Source organism: Capsicum annuum, chromosome 5, assembly GCF_002878395.1.
Source record: "Capsicum annuum cultivar UCD-10X-F1 chromosome 5, UCD10Xv1.1, whole genome shotgun sequence".
Lineage (NCBI taxonomy): Eukaryota > Viridiplantae > Streptophyta > Magnoliopsida > Solanales > Solanaceae > Capsicum > Capsicum annuum.
In genome coordinates, this window is record NC_061115.1 from 220,053,109 (window position 1) to 220,074,181 (window position 21,073).

General features: G+C 35.4%; 3 protein-coding genes across 4 annotated transcripts; 1 reads left to right on the forward strand and 2 right to left on the reverse strand.

Annotated features, from left to right (window-relative positions):
- The first annotated feature begins 2,264 nt into the window (after window positions 1–2,264).
- On the forward strand, window positions 2,265–6,446 carry LOC107872218 (monocopper oxidase-like protein SKU5). Its single transcript, XM_047412295.1, has 7 exons — window positions 2,265–2,392; window positions 3,270–3,540; window positions 4,453–4,591; window positions 4,686–4,910; window positions 5,008–5,029; window positions 5,115–5,483; window positions 6,254–6,446. The coding sequence occupies exons 1-7, from the start codon at window positions 2,265–2,267 to the stop codon at window positions 6,444–6,446; spliced, it is 1,347 nt and encodes a 448-aa protein (XP_047268251.1).
- A 1,175-nt stretch (window positions 6,447–7,621) lies between these two features.
- Window positions 7,622–9,307, reverse strand: LOC107872709 (zinc finger protein ZAT5). Its single transcript, XM_047412854.1, has 2 exons — window positions 8,045–9,307; window positions 7,622–7,771 (listed from the first exon to the last, which is right to left on the reverse strand). Exon 1 carries the CDS (start codon window positions 9,129–9,131, stop codon window positions 8,052–8,054), a length of 1,080 nt encoding a protein of 359 aa, XP_047268810.1. The 5' UTR covers window positions 9,132–9,307; the 3' UTR covers window positions 7,622–7,771; window positions 8,045–8,051.
- Window positions 9,308–11,011: 1,704 nt separating this feature from the next.
- Window positions 11,012–15,401, reverse strand: LOC107872708 (shugoshin-1). 2 transcript variants are annotated; one of them, XM_016719338.2, is made up of 10 exons: window positions 15,240–15,401; window positions 14,223–14,399; window positions 14,006–14,043; window positions 12,397–12,505; window positions 12,275–12,298; window positions 12,117–12,185; window positions 11,991–12,032; window positions 11,813–11,909; window positions 11,665–11,716; window positions 11,012–11,562 (listed from the first exon to the last, which is right to left on the reverse strand). In XM_016719338.2, the coding sequence occupies exons 2-10, from the start codon at window positions 14,364–14,366 to the stop codon at window positions 11,253–11,255; spliced, it is 885 nt and encodes a 294-aa protein (XP_016574824.1). In that variant the 5' UTR covers window positions 14,367–14,399; window positions 15,240–15,401; the 3' UTR covers window positions 11,012–11,252. The 2 variants fall into 2 exon arrangements, with proteins under 2 accessions (XP_016574824.1, XP_016574823.1); XM_016719337.2 differs by having other exon boundaries at window positions 14,223–14,421; window positions 15,240–15,365.
- Between the last annotated feature and the right edge of the window lie 5,672 nt (window positions 15,402–21,073).

Genomic DNA, 21,073 nt, shown 5'->3' on the forward strand with positions numbered 1-21,073 from the left:
TTTTTTTAGTTTTTTGTTTTGCTTTTGTTCTCTTTAATTAATTTCTTCTCTCTATATATAATTTAAATTCATTAGTTTGATATGAAAGGATGTGAAATATATATAAATATATATATATATACACACACACCATCCTTCCATCCATCATTAATATGAGGTCTTGAGTCGAGCTTTGAGAATGAAAAAAAAAAAGTCTTGACGTAGAACGATTTATTTTTAAATGAATCTTATACAACGTGAATTTGAATTAGTCAAGCTGAAGCTCCAAAAGAGTACTAGTTAAGGATCTGGGGCTCAAGCGGAGTCGACAATGGGGTAAATTGTATAGACATTTATCATAAATGGATTGTTTCAATTGATACAAATATTAATCCTTTGACATCTACTCAATCTGTAAGTATTTTTTTTAATTATTTATGTATCTGCGGTACACTTTCCTTTGTAGTCAGTCCTAGCTAGAGGATATCGAACATTTTAACTTTCAATTCTCGTTCGTTTTATAGTCACGTAAATGTCTAAAACTGTGGTACGCTTTCCTTTTTAGTCAGTCCTAAAGAGGATATCGAACATTTCAATTTTCACGTTCATTTTATAGTCGCATAAATGTCTAAAACTGTGGTATGCTTTCCTTTTTAGTCGGTCCTAAAGAGGATATTGAACATTTCTACTTTCAACTCTCGTTCGTTTTATAGTCGCGTAAATGTCTAAAACTGTGGTACGCTTTCCTTTTTAGTCAGTCCTAAAGCGAATATCGAATATTTCAGCCTTCAACTCTCGTTCATTTTACAGTCACGTAAATGTCTAAAACTGTGGTATGCTTTCTTTTTTAGTCAGTCCTAAAGAGGACATAGAACATTTCAACTTTCAACTCTCGTTCATTTTATAGTCGCGTAAATGTCTAAAACAGTGGTACAATTTCCTTTTAGTCAGTCCTAAAGAGGATATTGAATATTTTAGCTTTCAATTCTTGTTCTTTTTATAGTACACATAAATGTCTAAAATTGTGGTACGCTTTCCTTTTTAGTTAGTCCTAAAGAGGATATCGAACATTTCAACTTTCAACTCTCGTTCATTTTATAGTCGCGTAAATGTCTAAAACTGTAGTACGCTTTCCTTTTTAGTCATTCCTAAAGAGGATATCGAACATTTCAACTCTCGTTCATTTTATAGTCGCATAAATGTCTAAACAGTGGTACGCCTTCCTTTTTAGTCAGTCCAAAGAGGATATCGAACATTTTAACTTTCAATTCTAGCTCGTTTTATAGATGCGTAAATGTCTAAAGCTACAAGTTTCAGAAGTCTTTATTTCTTTCTTGAACTCCTTGCTTAGTTAACTAGTACCACATAAATTGAAATAAAGGATATCGTAATGTGTTTTTTACCATTCGTTTAGCCGATTATCGACTTATTTGAACTAAATTGAGTAAGAGAAGTCATGTTATGTACACTGACAGTATAGAGAAATTTTACTTAAGTTGAACTACGATAACATGCATGTAAGTCTCCCTATCAAGCTAGATACATTAATTTTCGACTTGTTGTTTGAAAAAAATCAAGAGTTTATGTTACGTGCACTGACAGTGTATCATAATATAGAGAAATTTTACTTAAGTTGAACTACGACAACATGTAAGTCTTCATATCAAGCGCGATACGCTAATTTTTTACTTGTTTGAATAAAATCGAGAGTTTATGTTACGTGCACTGACAGTGTCACAATATAGAGTATTCTTACTTAAGTTGAACTACGACAACATGTAAGTCTCCATATCAAGTTCGATACACTAATTTTCGACTTGTTGTTTGAAAAAAATCGAGAGTTTATGTTACGTGCACTGACAGTGTCATAAAATAGAGAAATTTTACTTAAATTGAACTACGATAACATGTAAGTCTCATAACAAGTTCGATACGCTAATTTTCGACTTGTTGTTTGAATAAAATCGAGAGTTTATGTTATGTGTACTGACAGTATCACAATATATAGAATTTTCACTTAAGTTGAACTACAAGAAGTTGTTAGTCTCAAAATCAAGCATGATATGGTAAAATAAAACAAAAAATAAAGTAATAATTGCTCGAAACGTTTATATAGCCTTGGTAGACAGAGTTACCGATATTTGTTGTTGTTAAGAGATGACAGGCTTTCCGTAGATTTAGTCGAGGCACCTGAAAGGTGACCGAGACACCATGTTTATTATTAGAAAAACTGAATTTTTTTTCGGTATTTAAATTTATGACTTCTTGAAGCTGACAGAACGAAAATGATTTATATGTTACAGGTTATTACTATCAATGGGAAGTTTCCTGGACCATTAATCAATGCTACAACTAATGATGTTGTGATTGTGAATGTCTTCAACAACATGAATGAATCCTTGCTCATAACATGGTACAACCAGCCTCTCTATAACAACGTTGTTTGTTCAGTTACTTTTAGGTTGTTATAGCGAAATGCTGTCATAAAGAACATATAACACGTCATTTGTTTTGATACTTTTAGGTTGCTATAGCGAAATGTTGTCATAAAGAACATATAACACGTTGTTTGTTTGGATACTTTCAGGTTGCTATAGCGAAATGTTGTCATAAAGAACATCTAACACAATGTTTTTTCGGATACTTTTAGGTTGTTATAGTGAAATGCTGTCACATAAAAAACGCATAATACAACGTAACATGAAATTTCGATTCCAAGGAAACTTGGCCTTTATAGCAAAATATTGTTATTGAGGATGACCATTATAGAAAGATTTGACTATATATATATATATATATATATATATATGTATATTTGTTCTTAGTGCGAGCTGTAATTGGCGTAATACATAAATGTGTCCTTTAACTTGGATTCAGCTGACGTTTATGTCCTCCAACTTTGGATGTGCACGAGCAGACACTTAAGCGTGTATAAAGTTGAACAAGTAGACACACGTGTGTTCTATGCGGTGTCCTACGTGACAATTCACGACCTACATGTATTAAGGACGCGCATGTGTCTGCATGTTCAGCTTTATACAAGTTTAAGTGTCTATTTGTATAAATCCAAAGCTTAAGGGCATAAATGTCAGCTAAGGTTGAGTTAAAGGATACGTTTATGTATTATACCGTTGTAAAATTTGGTGTCAATATGAAAAGAAGAGTCAATTAACCTGTGGACTATGAGAGGATGTGGTATTTTTTAGCCGTTATAGCGAAATGTTGTTATACAAGATAGTAGTTGTAGAAAGGTCTGACCGAGGTCGTGGTTTATTTTTGTTTTCATCAAGGAATGGGATCCAACATAGGTTAAATTCATGGCAAGATGGAGTTTCAGGCACAAATTGTGCCATTGAACCTGGAAAAAATTGGACATATGTGTTTCAGGTTAAAGATCAAATAGGCACTTTCACTTATTTCCCTTCAATCAATTTTCACAAGGTTGCTGGAGGATATGGACCGATTCATGTCAATAATCTCAAGGTTATAGCTGTCCCGTTTCCTAAACCAGAAGCCGAGTTTGATCTTCTGATTGGCGACTGGTTCCGTACTGATTACAAGGTAATCAAGACTTATATAATCTTTATGTTGAATCGTACGACAAGGTAGATTTTGTTCACTTAATTATATCTTCAACACGCCCCCTAGTTCACATGACCATCTGCTCTGATACCATGTTGATATATGTGACTCTCACATCTAAGTCGAGTTTGATCTTCTGATTGACGACTGGTTCCGTACTGATTACAAGGTAATCAAGACTTATATAATCTCTATGTTGAATCGTACGACAAGGTAGATTTTGTTTGCTTAATTATATCTTCAACATGCCCCCTAGCTCACATGACCATCTGCTCTAAAACCATGTTGATATATGTGACATCACATTTAAGCCGAGTTTGATCTTTTGATTGACGACCAGTTCCGTACTGACCCCTAGCTCACATGACCATCTGCTCTGATACCATGTTGATATATGTGACTATCACGTCTAAGCCGAGTTTGATCTTTTGATTGACGACTGGTTCCGTACTGATTACAAGGTGATCAAAGACTTTATAATCTCTATGTTGAATCATACGACAAAGTAGATTTTGTTTACTTAATTATATCTTCAACACGCCCCCTCACATGACCGTCCGCTCTGATACCATGTTGATATATGTGACTATCTAATCTAAACGGAAGGTACACGTTTATTTACTTAATTATAACTTCATCGATCCATATTGGAACTGGTTTTTTTCCTTTACGCTAAAGCTGTCTCATTTCCTAAACCAGAAGCTAACTTTGATCCTCAACACGACCCCTCTGCTCTAATACCATGTTGTACTATATGACCATTTCATCTAAACGCTTACACTGTTAGAAAGGATACCTTAAATGTTCTACATTGCAACTGATTTTTCCTTCGCGTTAATCAACTGATGTTTCTTCTTTATTTTTTTTGCTTGTTCGCTTTGTAATAAGCAGTCTCTTAGGTCCTCGATACAAGACAGGCGATTATCTACGCAGATCTTTGAGTTTCCTGATGCAATCTTGATGAATGGTAAAAGACCTTATACAGAACTCTCAGTTTCGGAAGAATACGAGTCTTTTACTGTAACGAAAGGTAAACTAGAAGTCTACAACAGCTGTTTATTGATCTTGAATTTGAAGTCCCTTGATCTTCTATGATCGTTGACGTTCATACTTTGCGTATATAGGAATGACTTACAGATTCAGGATATCGAACGTGGGTACTGTCATGAGTTTCAACTTCAGAATCCAAAAACACAAGATGGTTTTGGTTGAGACAGAAGGTTCTTACACAAATCAGATAACACTTGACTCACTCGATGTGCACGTTGGCCAATCCTATTCTGTTCTCATCACTGCTCATCAAAACGAAGCTGACTATTTCATCGTAGCAACTCCGAAGATGTTCAAAAGTGACGAATCTCTTGAAGGACTAGGGGTGCTGCACTATGCGAATTCCTTAACAACCTGTTCCTGATGGACCTGATCCTTTTGATATCGCGTTTTCAGTCAATCAAGCTAAATCTATCAGGTAAGCATTACTTTTAACGTTATAGCCGACCCCAACTAGTATGGAATCGCGACGTAGTAATTGTTGTTGTTAATGTGTACTATAGGTGGAACCTGACAGCAGGAGCTGCAAGGCCTAATCCACAAGGAACATTTAACGTGTCAAACATAACGTTGGCTCAAACCTTTATTCTTCATGGATCGAAGGGTGAAATTAATGGCTTGTCACGATATCTTGTCAACAACGTGTCCTATCTCACGCCCGAGACACCATTGAAACTCGCTGATTTGTTCGCCAATGGTTCTGGTGTATACCAACTAGATCAGTTTCCTACTCACTCGATGAATGCTGCCGCTGCTTATGGAGTGTCTATTGTCTCTGGAATCCACAAGGGATGGCTAGAAATCGTCTTCAAGAATGATCTCGACGTTATGGATTCTTGGCATTTGGATGGTTTCGGGTTCTATGTTGTAGGGTAAGCCTTATCCTCCCGTAGCTAAGCCAGAAATTTCACCAAGGGTGTTCGTCATTTAAAGTACTTTTTTGAGCTATACACGCAGTATAATTCTCTAAAAAAGGGCATTCCGGTGCACTAAAGATCCCGCTATGCGTACGGTTCGGGGAAGGGCCCCACCACAAGAGTGTATTGTACGCAGCCTTACCTTGCATTTTTGCCAGAGGCTGTTTTCAGGACTTAAACCCGTGCCCTCCAGCTACTCCAAGGCTCCCCTTCTATATACTCAATAAAGATTTCCGATGAAAGGTGTTCAACCGACCACCCTTCACTACGCGACGTGCTTATCCAACCTTCACTTACATTAGATTCAATCAAAGGCATGTTTAACAGTGAAGGCACACACACACAAGCTACACACGGTATCCCGGCTTTGCTAGTCAGTATGAAATGGACATATGAGTGATCGATGACTAAAGCTCTATAACGACAACAGCAACAACAACATACCTAGTGTATTCCCACCTAGTGGGGTCTGGGGAGGGTAAAATGTACACAGTCCATATCACCACCTCCGAAGAAGTAGAGAGGTTGTTTCAAATAGACCCCCGGCTCAAGACAGAAAGAATAGTAAACAAAGTCGTCATAGAACATGAGACAAGATGAAATACCAGAAATACGACACCCACAAAGCAATACTATATACTAACAAACCGCAAGCCCCCACCACCCTATGTGCAAAGTCCTACGACTACTACTGGAGCTCTATAACGACTTGTTCTTTTATTCAGATTTGGGAATGGAGATTGGACACCAGCAGCACGCGAAACATACAACATCTTCGATCCCGTTGTTCGTTCAACTGTCCAAGTTTACCCCAGAAAATGGACAGCAGTGTATGTTTTTCTTGACAATACTGGAATGTGGAACTTGAGATCACAACACTTGAAGAATTGGTACTTAGGACAAGAACTATTCATATGAGTTTTCGATGATAATCCTAACCCTGCTAAGGAGAGACAACCACCTCAAAATCTTCTTTTATGTGTGTTTTCGTTAATTTTTTTCTCTGTTTGAAGGTTCTATTTCACCTGTTCCAAGTCCAGCTCCAGCTCCACAAGAAGGATGGTGAAAAGAGTTATACTGATTACATGAAAATTCTTGATGTTAATTTCTATTATTGAATCTAAGTAACATTTAATTTACATTTAAAATCAAAGTCTTGAGAATAACGACGTCTCGATCCTAAGCAAGTTGGGGTCGGCTATATGAGCTGCGACTGACTGTGTAATGATTGATGCACCACAGGTCAGCATTGGAGATGCGTAGTAAATGGCATTAACCATCACTCTTTCGCGAGTTTCATACTGTAACTACCAGTTGTTCTGTTTTCCTACCTGAACTATCACCATCTATGTATTAAAACGTACACATCTTGAAGTTGATTAAGCCAACTATCATTTCTTTCCTTTTCCTACCTGAACTGTCGCCATCTACTAATCTTAAGTGTGTTTCATACATAGACGGCCAACTATCAGTTCTTTCCTTTTCCTACGTGAACTATCGCCATCTACTAATCTTAAGTGTGTTTTAATACATAGACGGCCAACTATCAGTTGTTCCCTTTTCCTACCTGAACTATCGCCATCTACTAATCTTAAGTGTGTTTTAATACATAGACGGCCAACTATCAGTTGTTCCCTTTTCATACTGAACTATCGCCATCTACTAATCTTAAGTGTGTTTAAATACATAGACGACCAACTATCAGTTGTTCCCTTTTCCTAATGAACAATCACCATCTCCTAATCTTAAGTGTGCTTTAATACATAGACGGTGATAGTTAAGGTAGGAAAATGGAACGTCCGGTGATTATACAAATAGAAAAAGGAAACAATTGATAGTTGAGGTGTGAAACTCGCAAAAAAATAATACGTCAGATGCGTTTTAGACCACTATCTCTATCGTTAAGGCATTACATGTTTATGGTAGTTGGGTTTTTAACTAAAAAACTACTGACAATGTCCATGTAGAATCGCGATTATTCACGTATAAATTAATTTAATGTTTGGATTCGAGGCAGAAAAGAAAACGAACAACCATTGCCAAACATACGCAGAGTTAGAGTTCTAGCTACAGGTTTGGCAGAACTTAATAGCTTCGCTCAAAATCATGTATTTTATATTAATTAATCCGTACCGTACTGAATATTTATAATAATTTATCCAGAACCCAGTAACACGTATCTTTTGCTATAAACTCGAAATTTGTAGATTCAAAATCCTGAATCCGTCTCTGCATGCATGCATCGGTAATGACAACCAATAAGTTGTGGGGTGGTGAATATGTATAATAATTTATCCAGAACCCAGTAACATGTGTCTTTTTCTAGAAAATTGGGAACCTGTAAACTCAAAATTCTGGATCCGTCTCTGTATGCATGCATGCATCAGTAATGACAACCAATAAGTTGTGGGGTGGTGAATATGTATAATAGTTTATCCAGAACCCAGTAACATGTGTCTTTTTCTAGAAATTCGGAAGTTGTAAACTCAAAAATCTGGATCCGTCTCTGCATGCATGCATGCGTCAGTAATGACAACCAATAAGTTGTGGGGTGGTGGACAAAACAAGAGCTGTTTCTTGTTCTTGTTCTTGTTGTTGTTTTTGTGCTTGTTCTTGAGGATATTTTGGTGGATGATTTTGATATTCTTGTGGTGCTGGAAAATTAAGATCTAATGATAATCCATTTCTTGGTTTTTTCAAATTGTAATTAGTTGATTCTTGATCAATACTTAATGGACTTAAACACAAAATTGTATTGTTAGTATTAGCACCCCCTCTATGTCTTCTCATGTGTCCACCTAATGCTTGTCCTGAGGTAAATTCAGCACCACAATATGAACATGTGTGGATTCTTGGTGATGGTAATGATTTGTTGTAATTTGGAGTACTATCCATGTTGATGTTGCTGAATTGTGTTGAAAGAGGTGACAATGTTGGTGACAATAATTTGTTGTAGTGTTTGTAGTTTGGTGTTGTGGTGGTGGTGGTTGGTGAGGGGTCGTCTTGATATGAGAAATAAAAGAATGGTTGTTTTTTCGGTTCGATTGTGAGTGGTTTAGGTTTTCTATGACTTGCTCTGTGGCCGCCAAGTGCTTGAAATGATGAGAATGTTCGGTTGCATGTCTTGCATTCGTACACGTACGTACCGGCTTTGGCACCGTTCCCTAGGTCGGTCGTCTCCACGTACTTTTTGCTGTTGAATTTGGGTTGGTACAACCCCATGTCATCGTTGAAAAGATCAAAGAATTTGATAGGTGGGGTCTGATGATGATGATGATAAGGATGATGACCTCCTTGGGATCCGCCCTGGGACAAGAGGATTAGACACTTGGCGGTTTCTTCCTCTTCCTCAGTGGGGCCAACTTCCTCGTCAGGAAAGTTTTCGTCCGATGTGGCAGGTGGAGGACTAGAATTATTGTTGTTGTAGTTGTTGTTGTTTACAATGCTGATTTCTTCGTGGACCATGCCGTCGTTGTTTCCATCGCCGGTGGACGATGAATGTGCGCTGATCATCATGAAAGGTATCAGAGACTGAGGCCTAACGCGCTTAGTGCGTTTGCCTTTAGAGACTCCCATCACTTCCTCCCGGGGAGCCTCCTCCATCTCGGTTTTATTCACAACGAACGTTTTAAAAATATGAAATGAACAATAACGGCAACAACAACAATAATGACAACAACGATGCCGATTCCCCCCCTTAAAAAAATGAAAAATTAAAAAGGTGGGGGGATCGAAAGCATGAAACAACAAACGAGAGAAAAGAAAGAGAACAGAAAAACCGATGGAAACGGAGAGTAGAGAGTTATAAAATATTTATATACACACACTTATAATAGTGAAAAAATTAAGATTTATTAAACACCATTAATATAATTACTGAATTAGAATGGTACTAACTGAAAGTAACCTCCAAATTAGTGAGAGACAATGAGAAAAAAGTGGAGAGAAGGGAAGAACGTCGAAAATTAAATGATCTTATCTATTTGATTGAACGCAAAATTTTAAAAAAAATTATATATTAGTAATATATTTTGCATGTTTGCATCATATTTGAGGTATTAGTTTTATTACAAAATTTTAAAAAAAAAAAAAGAAAAAAAAGGTTAAGATAGAGATCTAAATGAATCTCTTAAGAAGCATCTTAGTCTTAGTAATGTGATTAATTAAAATGCTAATCATGAAACAATTAATATTAAATTGGATATTATAGTTCCACTAATCACTCAACGGACAAGTAAATATTCCCACTTTGAGAGTGCACGTCTAGATATCTCAGTTGTGTCTACTGTGTCTCGTGTACGTTCACGCTAACGCGATACATACATTTTGGAGATGTCGAGATGATCATTTTGTACGTTGGTGTATTCAACTGACGTAGTCGAGACGAGTTGAGATGTCTAGATTTGCTTCCTCAAAGTTAAACGAAGGGAAAATTTGTTCTATTTTCCATAGTCGAGAGACATTTTTGACCCTTTTCCCTATTATTATTTTGTACTAATCTAAGTTACGCGAACTCTTCACTTCCAATGTCGCACCCGTGTCAGATTCTCCAAAAATACGCTACTTTTACCCGCTGACATTTTTAAAGAGTCTGAGCAGAGAAATGTCAAAGGGCTAATTAAAGAAGGCAAGTTCTTGTCATGATAAAAACATTGAGTTGTGTTTGAGTTAGCACCACCACTTCTTCATTACTAAACTAATATTTTATACTACCTTTGGTTCATGAGCCAACGGTCTATCGAAAAATGCCTCTCTACTTCTGAGGTAGGGGTAAGGTTTGCGTACAGTCGATAAGGTTTGCGTACAGTCTATCCTTCACAAACCCCAATGAGCCAACGGTCTAAGGGAAATTGCCTCTCTACCTCAGAGGTAGGGGTAAGGTCTGTGTACACTCTATCCTTCACAGAACCCAATGAGCCAACGATCTACAGGAAACTGCTTCTCTACCTCAAAGGTAGGGGTAAGGTCTCCGTACAGTCCATCCTTCCCAGAACCCAATGTGTGCGATTATACCGGATGTGTTGTTGGTTCTCACATATTTAGTGCATGTATCACTTACTATGTATGTTAACTTCCATGTGATTTTAAACCTGTCTCATCCCATGTTAGCACCTTCACTCACCGTGGTTTCAGACCTATATACCGGTGATTTGTAGGTCGACACAAGACAACAGCCAAACTATCTCAAGCGAAGGCAGAGGATTTGAATCGCATCAACACTTGACACATTGAAGGGGGGTTTTGGAGTAACTGGAAAAAGTTACTGTCATATGACCAGGAGGTCACGGGTTCAAGCCTTGGAAACAACCTCTGGCAAAGTGCAAGGTAAGGCTGCGTACGACACACCCTTGTGGTGGGGCCCTTCCCCGGACCCTGCGCATAGCAGGAGCTTTAGTGCACCGGGCTGCCCTTTTTAACACTTGATACACTGCATATATTGGACATTACTTCACAGATGCATAGCAGCAATCAGATGGAGTAAATGGCTCAAACTAATTTCATCAATAATCAAACACATTAAAAGATGTATTTAATCAGTGTTTACAGTAGGCAAGATTAAAATTGGAACATTTTATCATTCAGCATAGCTCGAGCCTCTATAGCAACGGAATAAAAGGTTCAACAGAAGTTACAAACACAGCCTAACAAAAGATACCATTAAGCATTTTATCGCACAGCAATAGCTCCTACGGAAAATAGGTAGGTATAAATGACGATGGTTGTTCATACCGGTCTGCGCATTTTTATGTTCAACGGAACTTCCTTGTAAGACTGCACTTTTTTAGCTGCATGCCTGAGTGGCCTGCTCAAAGATGATCGTCCGAACTCTGTAGATTCAAACATCAATGCAGGATTGGTTTCTAAATCAGAACCATTTTGCTGGACTAGATTAACCATCGGTGTGCATTTGTCTTCTGCCTCGAAATAATCTTCATCCGGCTTCGTTGCTTGGGACTGAGATGAAGATGTTGTTGTTGTTGTCTGTTGAGGTGCTTCATGTTTAAACCGAGCGGACTGCCTTCTTACACAAGGTCTGAAAAAACAGTATAAAGTCCTGATGAACAATTTTCTTAACAATATTTTATCTTTAACATCATAAAATTGATGTCACGTTGTATACATTCAAATATATAACCTTTTATTTTCAGCCGTATCCTGGGGTGGCACTTGCGTAGAAGAGCCCAAACCTACATGTCACGAGTAAGGAAAGAACGAAAAACAAAAGCAAGAATTTTAGGCACTTTTTAACAGCACATAACCTAATATCCATATAGAATACTCACTCTTTGCCTGAGGCTTCCTTTTGATTTTTGCAGGTCTATCATTATTGCCATTTCCCAAAGAAGAATCCCCCGCCTCTTCACACTTGATGGGTTTTACCTTCAAACAGTGACAAAAAGAGTGAAGATTACCTCTAGCTCCTTAACAGGCAATCTAATGCACAAAAAACTGTCTTTATACCTCATCGTTCAACTCCTGCCGCATTTTTTGTTTTGCTATCTCCTGATTAAAAAGATGATATGATCAAAAGCGAAAGAAAAACAAATTAAGCAACAAACAGATTGAGTTACCGAAACCTGAACTGACCTCTGCTTCAAGATCTTTCGCTCTAAGTACACCATTTTTACATCCAAGCTCATGTTGTAATGCTTTGAGCTGATCAAGAAGTAGCACTTATGTTAGCTCACGGAGAAAATCATAAATCTGATCTTACAAGTGACCTGGCGCGGTATTCAAGTGCTTACCCTATCTTTAGCTGAATTTAAATCCTGAGAAAGATAAACAAAGAAGTTGTTTTAGTAACTGGGCCACAAACTAACTGGACTATATAAACTTTTTCTCGATTGGTTATGGGAAGAGAACAAACCGCAAGCATTTGACTATTTGACTGTGCAAGTTCATGATTCCGTTGCTGCATTTTCTGTAGGTTAATTCTCATCTTCTGTATCTCCGCTCCAGCTAATTCAATGATTTTTCTATTGAGAACACGAATCAAGGAACACCATAGTAGGTTCACAAGTACAAATGTAATAATACCAATACTAACTAAGAAAGTCACCTATGAATCATTCAACTAAGCCCTTAATCCCATAATTAATTGGAATAGACTATATGATCCTCTATCCATTTTGTTCTATACGGGCTCATTTCGTTCCTTCCAAAAAACCCTTTCCATTAACACTACAGAGCTATCAATCAGGCACATGTCTAGGAAAGCACATCCCGATGAATTATGTTAATATAGTTATTTTTACTCTATAAACAATCTACTGTAAACCTCCTCTTTTAATGTGGACATTATATTGCCTATGCAAAAACTAACTTAAGTGTAGTAAAGACCAACAACAAACAAGACGATTCTACCCTTTGGCCCAGGTGTGAGATAACTCCATCCATACACCAATTCGGAACTCTCCCACTCTAAATCCTAGTTAAGCCTATGGGAAAATCTCTATTCCACTTAGTTTATCTGGAGATCAAACCATGTAAAGGACAGATCAGCCTTTCAGCCCAAACATGAGATAACTCCGTAGTCCATCCATCCACCAATTTTGAACCCACCGACCCTAAATCCTAGATATGCCTATGGGAGGATCTCTATCCACTTAGTTTGTCTGGAGATTACAGCATGCTTCAGGAAACTACTCCCCTTTTTGCTTTATGTACTTCCATAAAAACTTCGGTAGGACTGATATGATGTGATCAGTTCCCAGTTTGCAATAACCAACTTTTAGTACTTACAAATAGAGATAGTAAATCACCTAGACAACTAGGTATTATATCTGTAAATGGATAACTCACAGGATGTTATACGAGCTCTACTGAGGTTGATTAAAAGTTACAGTTTCATATCCTATTTCCAGTATTTATATTCATATGCTCATGACTATTCTTTAGGGATACCTGTCCTAGAGCAGTGGCAGCGCAAAAAGTTTGGTGAAGGATGTGCAAATTTTCTCCTCAGCTGTGTTAAGGGTTTGCAAAATTAAATATACACTCATAGTAGCTAACATTTAACCTCAGAACATACATAAGTTTCTGGCGAAGGATGGTCGTCGGACCACGCTTCGTCTAAGGTGGCTCCGCGCATGTCCTAGAGGATAAGATCGAAGAAGCTACTTCTTCTCCTTTCTACACCTCTAGCATAATACGCATCGATAGGGACCGAGGATCCTTGTGCCCTGTATAGTTCTATACATCTTTCCTTATCTCAAAAAAAATAAAAAAATCTCAATGTCTATAAACAACAATATACCTATATAATCTCACAAATGGGTTCGGGTTAGTATGTTATACACAGACCTAACCCCTACCAATATCTATAAGCAATTTATAAGCAAATGCAGTTCAACAAAAATAACAACATACTCTCTATAATCCCACAAAGTGGGCTCTAGGAAGGGTAGAATGTACCTAGACCTTACTCCTACCTCATGGATATAAGAAAATGCAGTCCCTGTACAAATAAAGGATACTTTTTTTCTGTTATGATCTTCACCAACGCCGCATTCTCCTGTACCAAATTTCCATAAAAGAAAACCGAATTGAGCTGAAATTCAACCAAGACCAAAACTTTTGAAACACAATGTACCACTACACAACAACAACAATCAACTCAAGAAAAAATAGTCAAAAAAAAAAATAACAAGTAAACAAAGTAAAAGCATAACAAAGCATACTGAGCGCGCGTACCTTCTGGACCTTGTCTACGAACTCTTTTGAACAAATTGACATCGTTTCCGACTTCTCATTTTGGTTATTGATTCGCATTTGTTCCGGAATATTGCTAATATCAGCTAGCTTTTTTCTCGCTGCATTCCCCAATGAATCCTTCATTCTATCAATTTCCTTCTACTTTTCGCTTTTTCACTGAATTACTCAAACATCTCAGCTTCATCAGACCAACAAAACAAAATTCTTAGTTCACAATTAACAATTACAGCAGTCCGGTGCACTAACGCTCCTGCTATACACAGGATCCAGACAAAAGCCAAACCATAAGGGTAAAAAGACTTGTAATTTACAATTAACAATAAGGGCAGCTCACTGCTCTACAGCTTCAGCTATATACAGGATTCTGACAAAAGCCGAACTACAATGGTAAAAGAAAATTGTAATTTACAATTAAAACTAAGGGCAGCTCGGTGCACTAAAGCTTCTGCTCTGGGGAAGGACCGAACCACAAGAGTTAAAAAAAATGTTCTTTACAATTAACAATAAGGGCAGTCGGCCCGATGCACTATAGCTCCCGCTATGTGCAGGGATCCAGGAAAGAGCCGAACCACAACGATTTATTATATGCAGCATCCTTACCTTACATTTTATGCAAGATTGTTTCATGACTTGAACCCGCATCCTTATGGTTCATTACATAAGGAACACTTAAGCTCCCGAATGTGCGGGGTCCGGGGAAGGACCGAACCACAAGTATTTGTTATACGCAGCAGCCTTACCTTACATTTTGTGTAAGAGACTGTTTCCACGACTTGAACTCGTGAGTTTTGTTTCATTAAATAAGGAATAAAACACAAGATAGTCCCTTGTACTAAAGCTTTCACTATGCGTGAAAAGGACCCAAACCATAAAGATTTATTATTCGCAGCAGCCTTACCTTACATTTTCTGCAAGAGACTGTTTCCACGGCTTGAAAATAGCCTTATGTTTTTGTTAAATTAGGAATTTAGGTTTTTTAGGGATTAGTGAACTTACAGATTGATTTGGCTGGAGGACGAATTTGGGGATTGCGGCGGAGGAGTTCGCCGGCGAGCGGAGGAAGACGGCGGAGGACAAATTTGGGGATTTCGGGTCGGAAATGAAATCCGAAATTTGAAGTTGATTTATATATTATCCCGCTAAAAGACTTGGATCACTCAATTTGAATTCTATGGCTCCACGTGTATATTAATTTAAAAAAATATCTATTTAATAATAATGAATTTAAGTTTTGTTTACTGTCGCGTACAAATATTTTACACTATTAGGTAAATTTCTTTTTCAATTTTTATGTAAAAAATTAGGTAATTTGCAATAATAATTTTTCGGAGTTGAAGTTGGTGTTGTTTTTGGCCGTGAATATAAATAAGAATTGTTTTTTGAAATTTTGTGAGAAAAATAGGAGTGAAATAAGTGAAAACAAGTTTTTTCAGATTTTTTTTTTCCTAAAATGAGATAATTTTTATGGTCAAATACTAATATTTTTACTAAAATAAAATAATATTTTTTAAAAAGGTAAAAAAACTCTCACGGTCAAACGTCTGCTAAGTGTCTAAATGAAATTTCTGGACAAGTTTAAGGGGGTTAAATTACCATATTTAAACAAATTCCCACCCTTATAAAGTAATTACAAAAATTTCAACTAATTATGTATTTTTGTCGGATGAATCAGAGAACTAATTATGTATCTTGACAGACTCAGAATTGAAAAAAATGTATTGGAAGCTAATTATGTGTTTTTTCAAGAAAAAATTGTATCTTTGTTGAATGTATTATGTAAATCTACAAATGAAAAAAATATATTGGGAGCTAATCATGTATCTTTACAAAGAAAAAAAAATGTATCTTCGTTGAATGTATCGGGAGCTAACTATGTATCCCGACAGATCCAAAATTAAAATTTTTAATAATTATGTAAAATATCGAAATCAACTGTAATTAAGCTCCAAACTGTCGGAATTTATATTTTTTGCCCTAATTTTCTCCATGGATTGGGCTCTCTAGTAGAATGTGCCTCTTGTCATTGGGCTTCCATGGTAGTTTTGGGCTTTATCAACTATCCAATGAATTTTTTGTTTCACTAAAAAAAAAAAAAAAAATGTTTCTCAAAAGAAATAAACAATATCGTATCATATAAGAGTATTTTTGGGTCGATATATAAAAGCCGTTGGTTTGTAAGAACGAGTATGTAGATAGCAGAGAGAGTAATTCATCATTGATGAACCATTTTGGAACTCAGTTCAGAAAAGATTATTAAATAGACAAACAACGTTCCATACTGAAATAGTGTCAGATCTTTTCGAGAAAAATCATGCATATGTACGGAATTAATATTTATCATATCATTGTTACGATCTATGACATCTTTGGACCAACTTAATTCAACAAATGTATCGTTGAAAATCTACTTTTTCTTAATATATAGATTATCGTGTCAGATCTTTTCGTAAAATCCTACATATAGACTTATAATATCACATCATTATTACGAGCATCTTTGGACTAACTTAATCCAACAAATGTATCGTTGAAAATCTACTCTTTCTTAATATATAGACTATAGTGTCAAATCTTTTGGAAAAATCGTACATATAGACTTATAATACCACACCATTATTACGACCATCTCTGGACTAACTTAATCCAACAAATGTATCGTTGAAAATCTATTTTTTCTTAATATATAGCGTCATATATTACGAGAATCTTTAAACCGACTTAATCCAATAAATGTATCGTTGAAAATCTAATTTTTCTTAATATATAGTGTCATATATTACGAGAATCTTTAAAATGACTTAATCCAACAAATATATCGTCGAATGTCCACTTCTTTCTTTTTTCCCTTTTCCTTTTTTTTTTTTTAAAAAAAAATTAATTCCATGGTTGATATATATTGTTAGAGAATAAAAATTAGATACTTTGATTCAAAGAGAAAATAAAGTAAAGTCCAAGTTGGGACATACACTTTTTAAAAGACGACTTTAGTTGTTTTCCTTTTTGTGTGTGTTTTGATATTTCTATGTTTTGAGGCAATGTATAACTTGTATACATGAACAATATACACATCGATTTGTCATCATATCTTATCATAAATACTTTATTCCAAGTCATTATTAAGTTATAAACATTTAATAATATGTATCTTCTTCAATTCAAAAAAGAAAAAAATATTGATTTTCTTATAAGAAAACCAAATAGAAAAAGAGAGTACATATTAATAATGTAAAAGTATACATATTAATCATGATTAAGTAATGGGACGAAAAATATTTATACTTCAGCGAAATTTACAGTTATGCATCCTGAACTTTGCGGGAGGTCCTACTTGAATCACTGCGTGTAAGAAAAAAATATTTGATAAGAGGCAAATATATGCCAGTTAAAAATGGTAGAAAATAGTCTAGGGTGGTCATAAGATCCCCGCAAAGTTCAGGATGCATAACTGCAAATTTCGCCTAAGTACAAGTATTTTTCGCACATTTTTCCCTTGAGTAATCGAAGTCTAAATACAAATAAATTTGTCATGTAAACATATGATGCGACTAAGTTTAAATTATGCATTTGCAATTAGATATATATATATATAAGTATCATAGGCGGAGTCAGCTTAGACGAAGGTTGGTTTGGAACTTATGTGGCGTGCAGAGGTCGAATATTAGCTATTACGAATGTATTTATATACTTTTCGTTAAATTTCTGGCTCCGCCACTAATTGATATTGTATTAAAATGCATGTTTGTCTTGAAATTGAAACATGCCATACTTGGTGACATGGATTCCATATCACGAATAAGGTTTTTTTGCATTATTTTGAATTAAAAAATTACTCAAAAATGGATTTAGAATGACAGATTATTTTATTTCATATTTGGTTATAAGTATTAATAATTAGTTTCAAAAATCATTTTGTATTAAAATGATGAATTTAGCTATTCGATTCATATAAAAGATGGAATTACGAATTTTATGAAATATCGTTGTCTATGACATGTTGAAAGTGACTATCAAAACATATCATAAATTAAAATTTAGACACTTTCAACTCAAACTTTGAAAAAAAAAAAAAGAAATAATTAATTTTGGATTTACCGTAATCAGAAAAGCTAGCTCAAAAAATGAAGATGTACTAAAACCATATAAATAGACTATCTAAACTCTTCAATTAAAAAACTATAATTCATATAATTCTCAAACGTCTATTATGTAAATAAATTAATTAGAGTAAAACATCTATTAACCCCCTTAACTATGATCAAATTTTGCTACGATACACTCTAATTTCACGGGGATCTTATTACCTCCTGAACTCAATTTTAACGTATTTTTATCACCCTTTTGTGCTGGCGTGACACCTTTTGTCAATCTTTTTAGCTGACGTGATATCTTTGATGTGAGCCCTATTTTATGTAATAAAGGTGTCACGTCAGCACAAAAAGGAGACAAAAATACGCTAAAATTGAGTTTAAGAAGGTAATATATAGGACCCCTATGAAGTTGGAGCGTATCATAACAACTTAATCATAATTTGAGAAAATACTGAATACTTATCTCAATCAATCATCTAAAATATATATTTCATCCCCTTTAATTATATACATAATTCAGCTTCACAATTTAGCATATATATATATATATATATATATATATATATATATATATATATAGTAAGACTACATGTGTGTTTGTCTTGTAATATATACTTGATGACAAGGATCCATAGTATCCTACTCACTTTGTTGCCTTCTTTTGACTTAGAAACTAAAGTAACATGATGATGAGATAGAATATATGTAACTTTATAATACGGGAAAAAGTTTAAAATATATCTAAATTTTGACGAAATTTGTTATAATATGCCTTAAATTTATAGGGGTTTGATGAAGCCTCCTAGATTATTTTTTATCATATTTCTGTGACATATACTTGCTTAGCTATATTAGTTCAGACCCTTACGCGCAGTGTGTGTATTCAAACAGTTATCCAACTGACAAACATATACCAAGTGTTACCATAAATTTCGTCAAAATTTAGGTATATTTCGAACCTTTCTCAATTTATAATAATTTGTAATAAAATAATAACGATAAATAAAGAAAGATGTTATTGCCTTATTTCTGAAATGATTTAACTTGTACACATTTACCACCATATAATAATTTTATGTTGTTTGGTTTGTAAATTAAATTATTTTGAGTCGTAGTTTTGGGGTTATAAAAAATCCCATCTGATCAAATACTCGACGCGTAAAATTTCTTTATATGTAAAACATATGCAAATAGATTGATAAATATATGTGCATGTATCTTTCAAATGCAGAGTTAGAATTTAAAGCTTATGAGTTCTGAATTCTAATCGATTCTTAGTTAATAATGTATACACAGTTAATAATTTTTTACGACAAATTCAAAATTTGGATCAAAATTACAAGGTTTGGCCGAACCCGTATTCAGTATTTACCTCCACCGCTCAGTGGCGGAGTGACCTTTGCTCCAGGGTGTTCATTCGGCCTCCCTTCGACGGATAATTATACTGTTTTTATATTATTTTTATATGATTAAAAAAATTATTTTATGCATATATAGTAGATGTTGAACCCCCTTCGATTAGTTCGTATATATACTTCTAAACCCCTCCCTCAGTAAAAATTTCAACTCCGCCACTACGTATGTGTATATAAATATGTAGAAAGTTTTTTTTTTATTATTGAATACATAGATATATACATGTATGAAGAGAAGCATATAACTATATGGCATCTAATAAATATACTATTCTGATGTTATTCGAAGCATATATTAAACTTTTCAATATTTGGGTATCTAGTAGGGTCTGGGAGGGAAAAGTGTACGTAGATCATACCACTATCTCAGGTGAAGTAGAGAAATTGTTTCCGAAAGACCCTCGGCTTAAGACTGATAACAGTATAATAAACACAAAAGATAAATGCATATACATAAACTAGTACGGTATGTAAAATAAACTAACAGTATAACAAACGCAAAAAATAAGTGCATATAAACTAGTACGGATATGCAAAAATAAACTAACACCGCTACCCACAAGATAATACTACAACAACAACATCAAGAACAAGAAACTCCCGACACAAAAGAAACGCTTCCTTATTATTACCGACGCACTCCCACCCCCTAACCCTCTATCTTGATCCGCTTCCTCCACATCTTCCTATCGAGGGTCATGTCCTCCGTAAGCTGTAACTGGTCCATATCATGCCGCCTAATCACCTCCCTTCAATATTTCTTCAGTCTATCTCTACCCCGCCTAAAATCATCTATAGCCAATGTCTCACACCTTCGCATTGGAACATCAGAGCCCCTCCTCATCACATGCCCGAACTAACGTACTTTCAATATTTACTATTCAATTCTCGATGACAAATTGATTTGATAAGTTAGATATTCATTCATTGAATTTACGAGTCAAAGATTTATAATATCTATGAGATAAAATTTATGAAATCTTAACATATACACTTTATTTGAAATAGATGGGATTTACATATATTCATCCTTAATCAATCTTCTCGAGTTCAAGTCATGAGATGAAAAAAACTCATGAGAGAGAGTATTTCTTTTTTTACTGAACCCTACACGGTAATTAGTCGAGTTGCATCCTAGTGAGTACGGTGGAATAGATGGGATTTACATTTGTTCACACTTAATCAATCTTCTCGAGTTTTAAGTCACGAGATGAAAAAACTCATGAGAGAGAGTATTTCTTTTTTTTTACTGAACCCTACACGCTTATTAGTCGAGTTGCATCGTAGTGAGTATGATGGAATAGATGGGATTTACATCTATTCGATC